The following is a 17,174-nucleotide window of genomic DNA, read 5'->3' on the forward strand; positions in this document are numbered from 1 at the left end:
AAGAGGGTAGATCCTGAAAGGACGCTGAAGCGGTTTGTTCTATTCAGCAGCAGCTGTGCCACGTACAACCATGGCCAGATCTGCCGTCTGCGTGCCCCCCTCACCCCCCCTAACTCCCACCAGCTCCAAGGGGATTTGCAGTAAAGGGGCTACAGGTACTTACATGCATCACCCAGGTCAGCCTAATAAACCAACCCAGGTCAAGCCAGCAGGCTGTGAGCCCCAGACAGGCAGCGTGGATCAAACATTCCCCTGTTTTGCAGGCAAAGGTATAAATCAGTTTGTGTTTGTGTGTATAATAACTGTGTCCTCACCGCTGGTTGCAGAGCTGACAGGCAAAGCAGTCCAAATGGTAAACATTATCTCTGGCCCTCATCACCATCTCAAAGGCAGGGATCAGTTTACTGCAGGCAGCACAATTCCCGGTGGTACCAAAGAGCCTGCCAAAGAAGCACAGTCATTAGAAGCCATTTTAATTAAATGGTAGAAGGACTAATTAAGTGTAATTAGCAGTATCAAATACTGTATTGCACCAATAAATAGAAGTTGCAGTCTCCATTTCGCTGACCAACCAGTGCGCGGGAACTTGGGATAAAACTGCCTGGTGAGCAGGCTCCGATCGCCGAGTTGAAACTTCATTTGGTTTGCAAGCCTAGGGCTAATTTGCTGTCTAATGAAGAAAAGCATTAAACACTTAGAGCACTATTTTGGGGCCCACAAAATTTCAGTCAAAAACTATGTTCCTCTCTGCAGGGGTGGGGTAGGTGCTCGGAGCTGCCCGCCCTCCTCCACGTGCGCTCGCCCCGTCTGCGCTTGGCCATGACCCAACAGAGGGAGGCAGGCTGGCAGCCTCTCGCAGCGAGACGCCGAAGACCAGCAGACTTTGCCAAGCCTGGCAGGCAATGCTATCATACAGCTCAGGAGCAACCTCGCTTACCTGCTGTTTAAAACGAAAAAGCACAATTTCTCTCGCAATGAGTATAACCGCATTTTGCAAGGCATCTTGGAGAGCGAGCCCTCCTCCCTGGCTGTGCCCCCCTCCTCCTGCCTCCATGTCCCTCCTGGGAGCCAGCTAAGCCCTTCCACCAAGGCCTGAACAGCATGCTCAGCCGTTCCACTTCAGCTCCTCGGTCCTTGAGGACAGCCCTTCAGCACTGGAAGCTTTGCCATTTTCATCTTGGCTTTCACTATCTGTCTCCCCAGATGTCTGCTGCTGTTACAGCTCCCGCCGGGGGACTCAACCAAGACTGCAGCATCCGTGCCCCAGCCCCCTTCTCCAAGGTGTCCCCGCAGGCCCCTGCACATGCCAGGGCCAGCAGGCCACTGCGACGTTAAAGCCACACGAACCAGCCGAGGCATGAATCAACAGGCCAACAAAACCAAGTTTCACCCTGGACTGTGGTCAATACGTGTGTGGTTAGTTACTTTGCTTAGATGTTAAAAATCATGTTCTTGGGGCGATGAGCCTCAAGACGTACGATTGCCGCTGACCGTTAGCTCTGCGCGTGCAACGCGTCACTGCCTGCAGAGAGATTTGGGCTTGTGGTTTGTTTCAAGCCATTGGTTCTCGCTGATTCCACAACAGGCAGACGAGAAGCATCGGTAAAATCCATAACCAATTTCCAAACCTGTAATTTGCCAAGCTAATCAATACTAATTATTACTGGCCAGTAATTGTGAATTAAAACACCCAGCAATGTTACAGAAACCTCCACACAACTCTCTCACCCTCCCACAGTGCTGTGCTACCAAAGTCATCTTGCTCTTCAGGTATAAAAAAAGGCTACCCTTGTTTTTCATTAGAAGTGCTATCAGCAGTCTTTCCTTAGGGCTGTCAGGAAAACTCCAAGACTTCCTATGAAGAAACAGCACTACGTTTTCCCTGAAAGTTAAATAATGCAAACCAAACGGAAAGACTTGTGCTATAATGGGGCAGGACAGAAAAGTCTCAATGGGAGTACCAAACTTCCTTCCCTAGGATCCAGGGCTGAAAGGTGGAGTGAAACCCCAGCTCTGTAGCTTGCACTGGCAAACGCAGGCCATGTAATCGGTAACAGGGCAGCCCCTTTCTCCAGGCAAGCTGACTCCAGCTTGCTCCTGCTCTGGCAGGAGGCAGGCAGGGACGGCAGCTGAGCGCGGTGCTAGGCTGCCTAACGCCAGCAGACCGGACTGAAAAAATGCGGCACTGAAAAGCGTACAGGTCTCCACCCTGAAACGCCCTGGCTCTCATTCAGCACCCGCTCGCAAATCAGGCCATTAATACAGACATCCCTCCCTCCCCCAGTGTAGCTGCCCCCTTCTACGGTGCCTCACTTGGACGTAGCAAAACCTGACAGCTTTTGCCTGGCTTTTGCCATTTTTCATAAAGCCAGGCATAAAACCAAGTCGCAGCAAACTCAAAAAATGAGTCCAATACGTGTTAGACAGGGAAAGCGGGAGGTTAATCCTACATTTGCTCTGTGCCCAGCACTGCTACACGCACAAGTATAAAATATCCATTATTCATTAGCATCACAGTTGTGTGGAGCTCAATCTAGATTAAACAAAATAAAGGGGCCCCAGACAGCACCATTTGCATTGTTAAGCAGGCGCTTTTCTTCAGCCTTCAAATAGGAGACTTTTCTAAATGGAAATGATGGGGAAATTTGGACAGATGTTCACTTAACTATTTAAACAGTTAGCTTAAGAAACATGAAAAATGTATTTGGCATCGTATTCACCTGTCTCCTTTCAGGGGTTTTGGGGGTAAACCAATTGTTAAACAGCTTTGACTGTTTGCATAAGATCTGAAGCTTATGTTCTGTCCAGCTGAAATCCTGTTGCCTTCTAATGTCTACATAAATGTAGCTTCCAGCTAGTCAGCATGCTAATCTTCTTCTCTTCTATCAAGTTTCACAGTCCTCCATACCTTCCCTTTCCAAACAGATGAACATTTCACACTTATTCTAGCACTTCCTAATTTTAATCTGCTTTTCAGGGAGTGATTTAGAGGCCTGTATATTCACCATGCTTCTAAAAATACGCTGTAACTTGTAGCTCAGTGAATATAATTTTTTTTTTTAGTTTGCTGGAAGAAAAAGCAAAATGAACAGAGACTTTTGCCTTTTTTGTTTGCCTGTAAAAAACCTGCCTCCTCTGATACCTACTCACCCAGAAGCTACTTGAGCTGAAACTTTCTGAGGTGGGGAGCTTAACATTATTGGAGGAGAGAGAAGACAAGGAACAGGAGGAAAATCACCCACCCCAAGCCCCATCTGTGGTTCAATTTAAAATAACCCCACATGAACAAACTGATCTGCTTTCTGTCCCCCAGACACCTTCATAACAGATGCAATACTCTCTCGCACATTCACGCACACAAAGTTGAAGCGCATTAGAAAAAAATCTATCAGAAGATGCTCAGCATCTACTTACCAGCTTGGAGCCATTGGCATAAAAGAAGCTGGAAATACAGAAAGGCTTCAGTTTGGAGGTCCTTTGCTCCTAAAACCCCCATTTTTTTCATCTCCCTTTGAGACGCAACAATTTTTAAGTACAGATTTATTCCCCCTTATGTAACAGGAAGAGCTAGCCAGCTTGTAAATAAGCATAGACTATGCAGATTTAAAATTTAGCACAATTAAACTTTTACCCTGCGGTAGTAATTGTGTTTAATGGCTCTTAGCCTGAACTTAACCATGTCTATTGTTGTCAGCCAGTCTAAAAGCAGGAGTTTGTCCAAGGACAATTTTCTGTAGTTTATAGGCACACTAAAACCCTGCTACGCGCTGTTCTCATTGGCCATTGATGTCAGTGTGTATAGTAAAAATTAAAGCTAATTGGCATAAAGGAGCAGCAGTGAATGCAAATGAATTAATGGGAAAAGAAGGGAGTGCTCCTGGAAGCAGCAGACAACTGTCAAAGGATGCTTTTTATGTAAAGTCTTGTCTGGCCTGAAGAGTAGTGTTCTGCACCATGATCCAGACATCACCAGCTCTGTGAATACACCTGAAGTTAATCAAAAGTACAGTAAAGACAAAAGCACTTTGCCAGTTTTTTGGGAAAAGAGAATGATAAAGGGTCCTTATTGTAAAAAAAAACAGACGAGACCTCATATAAACACATTAAGCTTAGCGCCTTTCAACAGAGTTTTCCTTCTCCAACCAAAACATGTAGGGTGACTAAGCTGAGAACCTGATTGCTTATTTCTGTCGCCACTAGAATCAACAATCTGATTTAGTCACTGCCTACAAGGAGAGAGTCCCCATTTCTTCTCTCTCTAGCTTGGTGTCTGTCCAGCTAGCAACTTGCAATCGAGAGAGAAAATCTTCCCTCCACAGAAAGAGTGAAAATTTTGGAGCTGTTGACTTTACAGGGGATTAAAAAAAAAAAAAAAGGGAACCAGGACAGTCACATATAAATAATGACTGGTACAGAAAGAACAGGTTGGGAGTGTCAATTGAATATTTTCTTTTAAACAACAGAACAAGACAAGTTCAAAATTAAACAGCTGAGTTGAGACTGGTAATTCCCCAAAACAAGAGGCTGGGACAACACTGAAAGGTAAGAATTATGAGTTGAAAGAGGAGTAAACACTTATCTACAGAGAGATATCTGCAATTGTAGATATTGTGTACAGCTACATATTTCTTTATATATTACCTGGATATGCAACTTTCTGAAGAGCTACTGAACCCCATGCTCAAATCCTCTCCAGCTAGTAGGTGAAACAGTTTTTCTCCCATGCACCTTCCCTATATGCCTACTGCCATTTATTTCCTAGCTCCATCATGACCTGCTGTAGAACAAGACTTGCTTTACGTGCCTCAAACTCATTGTCATGGAAAGAAAAGGTTTTGCCTTTACCATTTGAACCAACCCAACACCTAATTTTTCAGGGAGGAAGGCTCTTAACAGCTTGCAATCACTATTTTTCCCATCTGTGGATATTAGAAACATGCTGAGCTACAAGTCTGATTTGACCAAGGAACTGAATATGCCAGTAATTGCAGGGAAAGCCTGAACATCACTTAAAGAGATAAAAAGCGTAAGCTTAAAAGCAACTTTGGGCTCGAGGTTCCCAACTTCCCTGTAATAAGCCTCTGTGTAATATTCAGAGAAAGGCTAACGACAGGCGTTTCAGCATGGTAAATACGTATTAGCTGTCGCACCCTCCTTCCCAGGACACCATTGTCAGTGCTGCGGTGGGAAGTCATGTCAGCTGAAGGAAAGGAAACGCATTTTGATACTAATGAAGTTGGTCAAGCTGTCCTCTCATGAAGCCTTCAAGTTCAATCCCAAAGAATTTACATCTTGCATGCCCAAGGGTTTGGCATTCTTGGAGAGCAGAGCAGGAGGAGCTGAACCAGTGCAGTTCCCAAAATCCCTTTGGTCAAGTGACTGCAATAGTTCAGAGATAACTAGGCGTAAACTTCAAGGTTGCTGAAGGGTGTCTGTTTTCAACGAGAGAACGCATCTGCATGTTCACTTATTTTTACACCTTTGGTCTCTCCTTCCGTATTTTCAGTAGATATTTACCATGGGGTTGGGACTCTTATCAGGAAGGAGAAGTCCAAGTCCTCCTCGCCTGATCCAACCTTTCTTACGGTGTAACTGAAGCTCAGGGCCTTAAAACCCGCCTTGGTTTTCTCTGGCACTGTTGAAGACACATGCAACAATGTCCTCTTAGGTGCGTTTAAAAACAGCAGTCAGAAAACTGCAAGGTTGAAAGTGCTGGAGGCACGCTAGGATACCACAGCATGGAAGATTTACTCCCCATAAACTTTCCTCCTCGCTGGGAAGTGTGGAGGAGGGGAAAAAAGGGGGGGGGGAAAAAAAAGGACAAGCGAACAAACCAAGCATTGCTTGTTTATCCTGAAAGTCTTGGGCTGTGAGAAACCCCTGGACCAGCTACTCTGGAGAAAAAAAAAATTGTGTTTTAACATCACAAAGCACAGCAATGTTGCCAAGACACATTGTAGTTTGAGCCTAATTAATCCTCCTTAATCTGTATGGATACCAAGTGTAAAAGTGAAGGCATCCTACATAGCAAGCAAGATGCTCCCTGTTGCAATGCAAGAACAGCATTTCAATTTAGCAGTATTTTTAGGCTCTGAGCAGACACCATTTGTTCAGCCACACTGCATTTATACCTCTCCTGCCCACGCTGAACGTGTCTCTTGAAAAGCAGGCAGGGCATGCTCTTGGTGCGTGCATGCATGCACAACACGATCCTCTCATGGGAAAGAATCCCGAAGATTCTCCTGGCTGCTTCAAAGTTGTTGCAGCTTCTGCAGGCTGAAGCTACAGCCAGAGTGTTACTGATGTCACTGGTAGATTAACTTAAATTCTGCTAGTTTCAGCATGCACTTTCCAGTTCCTGAAGACTTGTGCTTACACGTCCAACCCACGGTTTGTTTGGCTTTCAGGCCTTCCTTACTGACCTGGGGAAGCCCACCAGGATATTAGTCTGTGTCGTCCTGTGCTGGAGAGCAGGGCATCCATGTTTGTGCAAAATCTCTTCCCATATCCCACAACAAAATTAAATCCTGCACATTTGTTGGGTGCAGAGCACTTCATCTAAAGGGCTCCCAAAGTGATTCACAGACAGAAGGAACCCACTGAGGTATTTGGAGCACAGCAAAACCAGTATCAAAAAACTGGAAACCCCAGTAGCGGGTAGCTGACTTGTTTGGACTAGGAGCTGCCCAGGGTGGAGTTCAAGCCTCTATGAAACAGAGCTGAGGCGAGCCAGTGCCAGGGGATGGCAGTCCTTCCGGGACATCCCTGTCCCTCAGACGCGGTGTGCAGGGCTGTTCCACCTGCCGGAGGCACCAACGTCATGCTCAGGATGGGACGCTCAGGTTGTGGCACTAACCGAAACAGGTGGGAAGTCGGGTGAAAAGAATGTCCATGAAATCCACTGGGAACAGCATCAGGGCCTCCTGAAAAGCCCTTCTCTCTTACTGATTCACCATAACTTTTTAATGCAGGTTTTGAGCTTCCTTTGGAGTCTAATTAAGGAACTAATCAGTTTAAATGATGAAAAACTTTCCCAACGCCAGCATATCAAACACACAGAAGTGCCAGTTCTGCTCCTCTCAAAGCGAGCCTGACTCGTCTTTGCTCGTGTGAGGGCACCATGCCGAGTAAAAAGGAAAAATCACGTTCTTCATCAGCACTTCATAGTGAAATTTAAGTTGTCAGTTCCTCCCAGGAAATCCTGATGCAACACCCAAACTGTCCCTGTGAACTGGCGCTTGGTGAATGTTTAATTATGCTGAGGAACAAACACACGTTGCTGCGTGGGGGCTGTGAGGAGCCATCCAAGCTGCATGCTAAGCTTCTCTGTCCCAGAAGCAGTTTCTTCAATAGCATTTGCTTATCAAAAACAATTAGAGGGAGGAATGCTGGAACTGTGATTATGAAACAAATGGTAAATCTATTTGCTCAGACGAAATGTATTGAAAGATACATCTCGACACAGCTGGAGACTGAGGTGATACCGCAAGGATAACAACTCGAGATCCAATTTCATCTTTCATGATTAAAAAATGAGCAAGAAAGTGTTTTATGAAATGTGAAGGTTAACAAATGTTCCTTCACAAGCAATGACGACAGTTTATCTTTTGAAACAAATGATGATGCTATGGTCTGCTAGCAGCTCCTGAAATACATTTGAAAGATTTCTTCTAAAAACCCACAGAGGACCAGCGCACGCGGCTGGCAGCCCACCGCGCCGCCAGCGCCTCGGACAACGCCGGCTCCAAAGCTTCGACGGTGCAGCGGGGTGGGAGCCAGCCGTGGTCCTGCCCCCGTGCTCTGCCCCGAGCCGATGGCACCAGTCCAGAAGCAGAGCTTCGCCCCACAGCTGCGAAGAGGGGCTCTCAGCTCGGCAATACCTGCTCAGAGGGGAGGGGTGCCACAAGCAGGGACCCAAACTTGCAGACTAACAACCTCCTCTGCTGAATTTCTAAGCTGCCCAGAACATTCCGGAACCCTATACACTGCTGCCTCTGCAGAGATAGGGCAAGTGTGAGCCTGGTGCTGGGTGGTAACGGTTGGGTCTTTGTAGCCCCGGGCAGGAACAAGCCTGCTGCGGGCTGGCAGATGGAGATGGTGCAAGGGGAGGGGAAATCACATCTCACCAGGTGATGGAGCACATATCACCAAACTACACACTCAGCTCACAGGCAAACTCAAAGAAACATTGGTCTATGAAGAGATTATGAAACACCAATTTTTTCTCCTGGTCATTACACAGCAATATTCCTTTGGATATCAGATATAAAAGATACATATATTTACATTTCTGAGTGCCTAATCAGTCTAGCTTTTAATATTTCACGTGATGGTTGACCTACTAAACATCAATACAATATTCAACCTGTTCTTATTCAGACGTACAGAGGAAGTGGCCAACAATAAATTCCTCTGACTGTCCTCCAGACAAAGTAGTCCCTGTTTACGGTGCGAGTACAGTGTGAAGTATGAGAACTTATTTTTAGAAATGAATTCTGCTAAAATTTGACTAGTAGAACAGAATATTGCGAGTTGTGTAACAAGGAAAAAAATAAAAAATATGTGGATAGAGACTGTAAAACTATTAAAGTGAAGGAATTATATAATGATGGGAATGGGTAATTCTCCAAGAAGAAAAATTCAAATTACCAGGAGTGAAAAGACAGTAGAGAAGAAGGTGATGGCAACCTTAGTTCCTTCTATTAATAGAACTAATAGTTAAAATTGAGAAAGAAATATTATGTAGAGAAAGCAACAGAAGATGTTTGAAAGTAAAAAAAAAAAAATTGCTTTATACTTCCATAAAATACAGGCCTGCATAGCAATACCCTTATTCCTGTCCTAGGAACCTGAAGGGGTTTCTTACCATCAGGAAAACAGAATCCAGGAGTTTGGCAGATTCCCCAAATAGTATAAACCTAAATTTAGTTATTAATGAGAACACAAAACTTCATAGCTGTAAAGCTGGCTAAACAGCTGAACGGTAGTTAACAACTGTGTTACAGAATTTACGTTATTCCTTCCTACCCAACTCTTGGTTAAATTTCCTGGGATATGACAATTATATTGTTCTTCCCAACAATAACCACCAACCAACCAGCCAAAATTCTAATGGTCAAAGCTGCTTATAATGAACTGAATTCAGAGAGGGGGAAAATATTTAAAGTAGGAAGCAGTAAGGACCCCCCTGCCCGCTGATGAAATCAGCTAGTAGCATAATGTGTGTATGCATAGCCATCATCGGAGGAGGTTAAGGCTAGCCAGAGGCCTGGAGGTGACTGTGCAGCCAGTTGCAGGGTTTGGTACTCTTCTGCAATCTGGGCAGATGCCCCCATTTTTACTTGCAATACCTACAATTACTTTAGCACAGAGAATGTCTGGCGCAGTTTTACTGAGCCACATAAGCCTTCCCTCCACAATTAACCATGCTGCACAAATAGCATGGTTATTAATCCTCTTGGTGGGACAGGGATTGTTCTAACCCAACAAATGGAGGCAGAGGGGCTACGAGACCCCTTTCAGGCACAGAGCAGGTTTGTTTCAGAGAGCACGCTGAACTGCTGCTGTGACAGAAGCTGTACAGACATGGTCAAACACCAGCCCCAACTGTTGTCTCCCATGTTTCATGTCATGCATTGACCTCTCTTCTCAAAGATGGGATGTGGGTCATTTCCTGGGGTCTGCAACTCCTGGCTTCTTTCCCATCTCTAGTCATGCCATCTGGGGACCAGTGAGAACATCACAGGTTAAGTTTTTCTACCTCAAGCAGCATTCTCAGGATAAACCATGGAAAGAAAGATATGCTGTACAGCTGCAGTGATAAAAAGGTTCTTCTAAGTTTAGCAGCATCAATACTGCTCTCCTTCAGCACTTTAACATGTCTGATTTGATGCCACATGCTATTTTTCTTATGAAACCAGAACAAACCGAAATTAATATGGTGCTCATTAAATGGACAAAACATGGGGCAGCGCACAGGTCTCCAACAACAAATGTAAATGGGTGTCACCATTTATTTGAGTGTTTCTAATAGAGTTCTGTAACACGCAGAAGAACGCTGAATATCTGTCTTTCAGGTCAGATTAAGAAAACCCCCAAAACCACACAAACAAAAAACCCCACAGAATACTGTTTATCAAGTGCACAAATAACAAAGTCTAGAGAAGTGATAAATAATGAAGAGGAGGATGACGGATGGAGAGACGTGGATTGCCTGGCAAGCTGGGTGCAAACAAGACAAAGAAAAGATAAAGTATAAACAAGATAAAGTGTAACAAAACTTTCCAGAAATTAATGCAGCCTAAGCTTTTTGGAAGGAAAACTATTCCTGGAAGAAGCTTCCTTAGAGGTTTTGGGGGTCATTGTGATTAGTACCCATCACGACCCAAAAGTGAAACTATGATGAAAAAAAGTTGTGCAGTCCTCAACATGGGAAGATCAAGAGCTGTTATATTCTTCATTGACACATCAGAATTATGCCCATAACACTGGAAGGGTACAGCTGAACTGACAGAGGGTCGATGAAGAACCCAAATGTGAATCTGGGGTTAGAAATCTGTGTGTTAAAGAACCTTCTGGAGATCATTTTTTTTTCTGCTTAGCACAGAGATGGTTAAGGATACTTACAGAGCAAGTGATTTGTGGCTTTAGTAAAAACTCAGACTTAAGACAAGGTACAAAAATTATTTCATGATAGTGAAGAAAGTTAACTGTTTCCTCATTGTACCCTTTCCACCCTTCCAAAGGCTCTTTAACCTGACTTCCCCCTTCAGATATGTTCCACCCGTGCCCAAGGTCCTCCTCATTTACATTTTGGGGACACATCCCACCTAACCCAGTGTGGACCTGTGACTGCTGCCTGTGTGGCAGAATTTCAGCTGAGACATTTCACATGTGGCCTGGAGGGTGTCAACCCAAACAGGAGCAAAAATCCTGATGTGGGCCAGATGCCTCTGTACACTGCCTGGCTGAAAGACAAGGTGTCAGCTCCCATACGGTAGCTAATAGACTCACTTCTATTTGGCCTAGTGCTTAATCTCTCATCTGTAGAAGGAGAAACTTGTTTGTGCAAGTTTACTCAGAAAATATTTACTTAGGATTTTCAGGAATATGTTTTACATTGAAACACACGAAGCATCTGAGCTTTGAGACTAATCTAGCCAGCCTCTGGACACCACAAGGTTAGAAAGCATTTTACCTCTCTACCCTAAAACATCATGTTGGTCTTGTTTTGCTTCAGATGTGTTTGCTGGTTGAGGTTACATGGGAAATGCTATCAGTGCTTTAGGAAAAAAACCCAAACAACTCACATTAGCTAGAGATCAAGTACATTCTTCCAATGGAAAAACAAAGCAAAACTGGGAGTGTTTTGCAGTGTGACCCTCATAAGAATGTTTGCATTAGGCCTGCTGGCTTATTAAAATTCGCTTGTGTTTATATAAAGTATTTTGTACAAAACGCCCCTATACCACCAGGCAAAAAATCCCATGTGCCGTTATATATTGCAGAGGCACGCTGACAGGTTAGTTCTAACTCAGAGTTAGTGGTGGTCTCTGCAGACTTCCTCATGAAGAAAAAATTTTTTGAAGTTGATCTGTAGTTTTGGAGTGTTTTGCTCCGTTTACTTAAGGAAGAGACAAGAGCCCCTTGGGGGGAACCTTATCCAACAGAAGCACTAGAAGTCTATCTAAAAGCTATCACTGAAAAAGAAAAGGTAAAGGTTTGGTCAGGTCTCAATCAACATGCAGGAGTATAACATTAAAGATATGCAAGAAGAATTAACAGTTCTTGTCTAATTTTCTCAGCAAGCACTGTTTGTTCTTGTTGGACCATAACAATAAAGAGTTGAGTCACACCCTCCTCCTTTTACCTTGACCTAGAAATAGGATTCCACCTCCCTGACTACAAAACACGTTAAGTGCAAATAAAAAGCCATGCTTAGACACAGGAAGAAACTCCAGCCTCTTCTGGGCCAGGCTAACCATGCACAAGCACATGTTTTCTAGGAGAGGTTTAGAAAGACAAACAGCTGGCAGCACACCGAGAGGCTTTGGGAAGAGCCCACAGTACGTTCCTCTATTTACCTCAGGTAATCTCTGCGGCAAAGAATGAGATTTGCTTTTGTGTAAAGAGTTGATCCAACCTCTCCAAGACGACAGTCACAGCAGGCACACTTTAGACAGTCTTCATGCCAATACTTATCCAGAGCCTTCAGCAGGTACCGGTCCTTGATCTTCCGGTTGCAGCCAGCACAGCCCTTCTGCTTCCCTTTGGGTTGCACAGATAACATCGGCACACCTGCAACGCAAACAAAGCGCTTCCTTTAGAAGGCAGTCAAACAGCTGGAATAGGATTCCTGCAGTCGGGGTACCTCTGTGAGCAAATGCTGCTGCTGGTTTCATTACAAGAGTTCACATTGCATGAAGCTGATGGTCAAAGGAACTTAAACTTCGTGTGCTTGTCGCGGGGTAAGTGAGAGTGTGACACTTGCAGGAATGTGGCCCTTTTTTCCTAAGGGTAGGGGGCTGACACAAAGCACCAGACTTTTTTTTTTTAATTAACATCTTGCAGCAGAATAAACTGGCTGCAATCTCAACATTTGCTTTTTCCCTCATTACCAGTACCCTTGTGTTGTTAATTACCTGCCACAGGCAATTACGAACATCAGAAGGGCCACTGCTGTATGTACCCTCAGTACAACATCTTGGCTGGATCAAGCTTGATGGGGAAAGAGAGGAGTGGTACACCACTGTTTTTCCTCTTTTGCGAGCCCCGCTGGTCACAGAGGCCTCAGTGAAAGGTAAAATAAGTTACTCAAAAGCCCTCGAGGGCTGCTGAGAATAACCCAACCAGCACCCCACTACCACTAGTGAAGCCATGCTCCTTAAGTAAAGCAGAGCTTTGCTTTTCCTCTGGTACTGCTGGGGAAGGTAATAAAAACACGGGGAGTTTTTCCCTCCCTAGAAACACCTGCTGAGACTGCAAAGCTGGGCATGAGGCGGTGACAGGAGACTGGAGTCACTGGGTTGGTGGAAACTTGCTGTGGCCACCGTCCTCACGCTGCTGTCTCCAGCTTCTTCCTCCCCTCCAGCCAGCTACTGCCTCCCATGGTGAGCACCCACACGCTGCAAGACCTGCCACCCTCTCAGTTTAAGAGGAAGGCAGGGGAGGATTTTATGGCATCAACAGGCAAAGTGGAAAACTAACCAAGGATTGTACTGTGAGGGGGGAAGGGGACAGGAGCTGATGGAAGACGACATGAAGTCTCTAAGAGGCCAAAATCCCATCTTCTCTAGAGCCTTGACTTCACTTCGTTACCGATTTTTATTTTTACTGGTGCCAACCACTAAATTGCAATGGTGGGCCTGTAACGAGCATGCTGTGGGCTTAACCAAGGTCGAGGAGATGAGAGGGGACACTGGCTACGGTAGCAGGTGTCACTCCCTGGTCATATACACTTCCACAGAGTCGAGCCACCATTTCTGTAGGGAGCACCCGACATCTCAGAAAGTAGCCGCTTGATCATAGAATTATGAACACTCCCTTAACCAGAGAGGACCGAGTCAGAGACACTGGAATAAGTGACATTTGCTGCTTTCCTTAAAAGCCAGGGTGACCTGACGGTGGCTGATGCTCAGCACATGTAAAACCCACCACTCCCACAGTAATCATTGCTTTGTCAGAGCTGCAAGCAGACGACAATAGCACTTAAGACACCTCTACACAAACAGCGAGGTATTGATCCATTTGTTATCAAAGTGGGCTCAGCAGCACAGAGACAGGTCAAGTAACATTCAAAAACCCTTAAGGCTTAAAGAGCCCTCCTTGCTCTTTGCTGCGGCCCACTTGAAACCCGCCTGCAAAGTCGATATGAGCAAACTTCTCACGCCAGTGACAAACATGCAGCAAGTAAGTGAAAACTCAAATATGTGTTTGCCTGACACATATGCAGCCTGTAATGCTCCCAAGAGAAACTCTACGTACTCAGCCACAGAGAAACACCTGCACATTAGGAAAGAGGGCAAAGACAGGGAAGTGACAAAAGTGGAATATACTGTGGGTGCTGGAGGTCAGACTGCACAAGTCCTGTGCTCCGGGTGAGAGTTTCTAAGGAGAACGAGGAGAGCTGGACACGGCACCTTTTTTTTCCTTTTTTCTTTTTGCAGAGTGCACTTTGGGAGCAAACATAAGCTTAACTTTGTGAGTCATTTACTTTTCAGAAACCTCCGTCCCATGCTCTCTCCAAGTCCATGCCAGGGAAGTAGCACATCGGGAGAACAGACTGCCTTATTCTGAGTCAGAGAATGGCGCATACATGAATTTGTATTTGTGAACTGTGCAAGATCAATATCAGTGATGAAAGAAAATATTTTGCACCTATGAAAACTAAGACCTAGAAGTGCAAATAGTATTTTAAGATAGAAGCCTTAGACACCAGTGAATCATTGTCAACCGCCTGCAACTGGGCCCTCTAAACATGAGCTGTGTACCCTTAGAGGCAGATGAGGATTTCTTACAAGGGGGGGCCCACCATACAATTCCTTTTGCAGGGTTTGTCTAGGTGAATTTGAGGATCCTGGGTCTGGAGGTGCTGCAGATTTCAGAATGCAGATTCTAGAAAACCGCAGCCCCTTAAAACCCCTCGCAAGAAAACTGCTGCAAGTGGAGGGTTTGAGATCACCTCTGTGATTCAGAAATACAAGATCTTCAGCCAGACAGGACTTCCCACGGCCCTTGTGCACTTCTGAAACCAGTGCCCTTTTGGAGTTACAGCTGCCCCCCGTCCACCGTAACAGCAGCGTGGTCAAGCGCAAGGGCAGCCGTGCAGGGACAAAACCCGGGCTGCACCATTAGGGGTGGCTGGTTTGATAGCTAAGGGCGGGTTGGCAGGTTAGGGGGGTGTCCTGCGGGGGTACGCAGGCCTGGAGGGTGGGCTGGCTGTAGTGGTGGTTCTTGTTCCATCTGTGGCCCCGGCAGCCCTCACTCACTGTCACCTTCCCAGTTCCCTGCTCATGCAAGCACACCATTGTCTTAGGAGAAGCTTCTGCGAATAAGGGGAATGTAACACTTTGATTTTCTTCTAATAACTAGCAAAGGGACAGATATATATATTTTTAAACAGTACCTTAAGCAAGAAAAAGGTATGTATAAAAAAAAAGCTTTATAATGAAAAAAGGTACCATTTCAGAGATCATATGATGTTCAAAGCTGCTATTCCCACTCAGATAATAACGAGCAAGGTCAGCCTCTGCTGGTCAGGTTCAGTGTTTTGAAATTACATTTTGGTCTGTGAGGCTTCCCTCCGACATCCCAACCAACCGGTCTGCACCGAGCGCACACACCACTACGGAGAGTTGCAGCTGCAATTAGCTGGTGAGTTGACACAGCAGGCAAGGCGTGAAACAAAATTTCAGAAACTGCCAAACTTGATCAGCAAGGGTTCCTCGCATGCTTGCCATGTCATTTCCAAGCAACAAGAGAGCAGCATCAAAGAAGCTTAACCCCTTTCGTGGTCGGAAGCTTGCAGAAAGAGGACACAGCCGACACCAAACCTCACTTTCCTCCTCCTGCCTTCCTTCCAGCGAACCCCAAGCAGACTGGGCTTTGCAGATAAAAGCCACCTGGAGAGCTGCTCTTTCTTTTTGGAAATTTTCCCACTGCAAGACGGCAATGCTGCTTCATTGCTCCATGTAGATTTTTCCCCAGTACTTACCAAAAAGCCAAGATACCTAGTTCAGTTTGGTTAGGGGCATGTGGTATCTATTGGGGGCTGTCAAGAAACAAAGAGCTCACCTTCCACAAATTCCACGTGTGCTCTGCAGGCAAGGATTAGAAAATGAGAAGTAGTGTTGCAGAGGTAGGAAAATTAACAGCTGGACACTCACCCGTTTAAATAAATGATCACAAAGGGAATGCTGATTGATTACCAAATTCTGAAAGTACCATCAAGTTGCGCTCTCCTCCCCTGTTGCTAGCCATCCATCGCTATCTTTTCTTAGAAACAGTAGATGAAGCCTTTCTATTTTTGGCTACCTACACTCCCTTCTTTGCCCTTTACAACTTAATAGACTCGCTGCTGGTAAATACAAAACAAAACCTGTTCTGAGTGCTCGGAGCTCCAATGCACATTAAAAAATTATAGACACCACCTCTGGACATACTGAAATTTATGGCTGTGTCTAAAGAGGCTGTTATTGTATTGAGTAATCTAAACTTTACCTCTATTCACAGTCGGACAAACTAGCTTTAATCAGCCTGTATCTTCTCAGTCGGGGTCTTTCTGTAAAATTATTCAGCTGGCTTTATAACACAAGTGTCCACTAAGTACACCTCTAAATTTTTCTAAGCCATTTTACTGATATTTCTATTCACATGGCAATCAGCTGCAGTTCCTCTAAGGGCACTGTTCATAAAGCCTCGTTTCCAAGAGAGCCTGGGAAGATTTTATAAATGGTAGACCTTCTAAATAACAGTTATCTGCGACGGTGCTATGGCGTACGGCTCCACAGTGCTCTGGTCTGCAAGAGCGCTACTGGTCCCCTCTGAAAGCATGGAAGTTCACCACCTAATTTCTTTAATGCAACTCTAAAGGTTAATTGGTCTGAAAGAGTAATGCGGGACTGCTGGCTAATGATATATGCCTCAAGGCTTTGCAGCTTGCCTGTATTTTATACAGTCAAGTCCAGAGCATAAACCACAGGTGATATCACTGGGAATTTTCAGACCCCCCTCCGACTTCCCACAGTCCCCCTCAGCCTCCCCCTCTCCCACCCTACACCCACATGTGCGGAGTGAAAGCGGCAGGAGCTGAAGGGGGTTCTCCTCCACCTGCATTTCACGCCTTGTTAGAGGGGGCTCGGAGAAGTGCCGCCACTGCTCTCCTCATTACCACTGCGGAGAACTAAACCCAGCCCTAATGAGGAGAGCGAGAGCGTACAGTACGGGGTGGGAGGAGGGACGTCCTCCCACACTCCCTAAGGAATCTGGCCAAAATCTTCAATTTGCCATTTATGACAGCTAATTAGTTATTCTATTCAAAATCTTTGCTTTAAATAAAAGAACTAATTATACACAAAGGTCAGTCCCCCACCTCCTGTGAAGCACACATAATTGGCTTATTTCCCCAACACTGTGCGTATGTTTTACACAATGCTTTCTGGCAGATGGCTTTAACT

The 17,174-nt window shown here is 45.3% G+C and overlaps 1 protein-coding gene across 1 annotated transcript in view; it reads right to left on the reverse strand.

Moving 5' to 3' along the window:
- Window positions 1–275: 275 nt before the first annotated feature.
- LOC104510143 (rhombotin-1) overlaps window positions 276–17,174 on the reverse strand; it is a 51,819-nt gene continuing 34,920 nt past the window's right edge. Inside the window, exons 2-3 of the mRNA XM_010152304.1 lie at window positions 12,084–12,297; window positions 276–440 (exon numbers count right to left, since the gene is read on the reverse strand). Of these exons, the coding sequence (XP_010150606.1) occupies window positions 311–440; window positions 12,084–12,297 (344 nt within the window). The 3' untranslated portion in view covers window positions 276–310. The remainder of the gene's footprint in view (window positions 441–12,083; window positions 12,298–17,174) is intronic.

This window comes from Eurypyga helias, unplaced genomic scaffold (assembly GCF_000690775.1).
Source record: "Eurypyga helias isolate BGI_N326 unplaced genomic scaffold, ASM69077v1 scaffold18485, whole genome shotgun sequence".
Lineage (NCBI taxonomy): Eukaryota > Metazoa > Chordata > Aves > Eurypygiformes > Eurypygidae > Eurypyga > Eurypyga helias.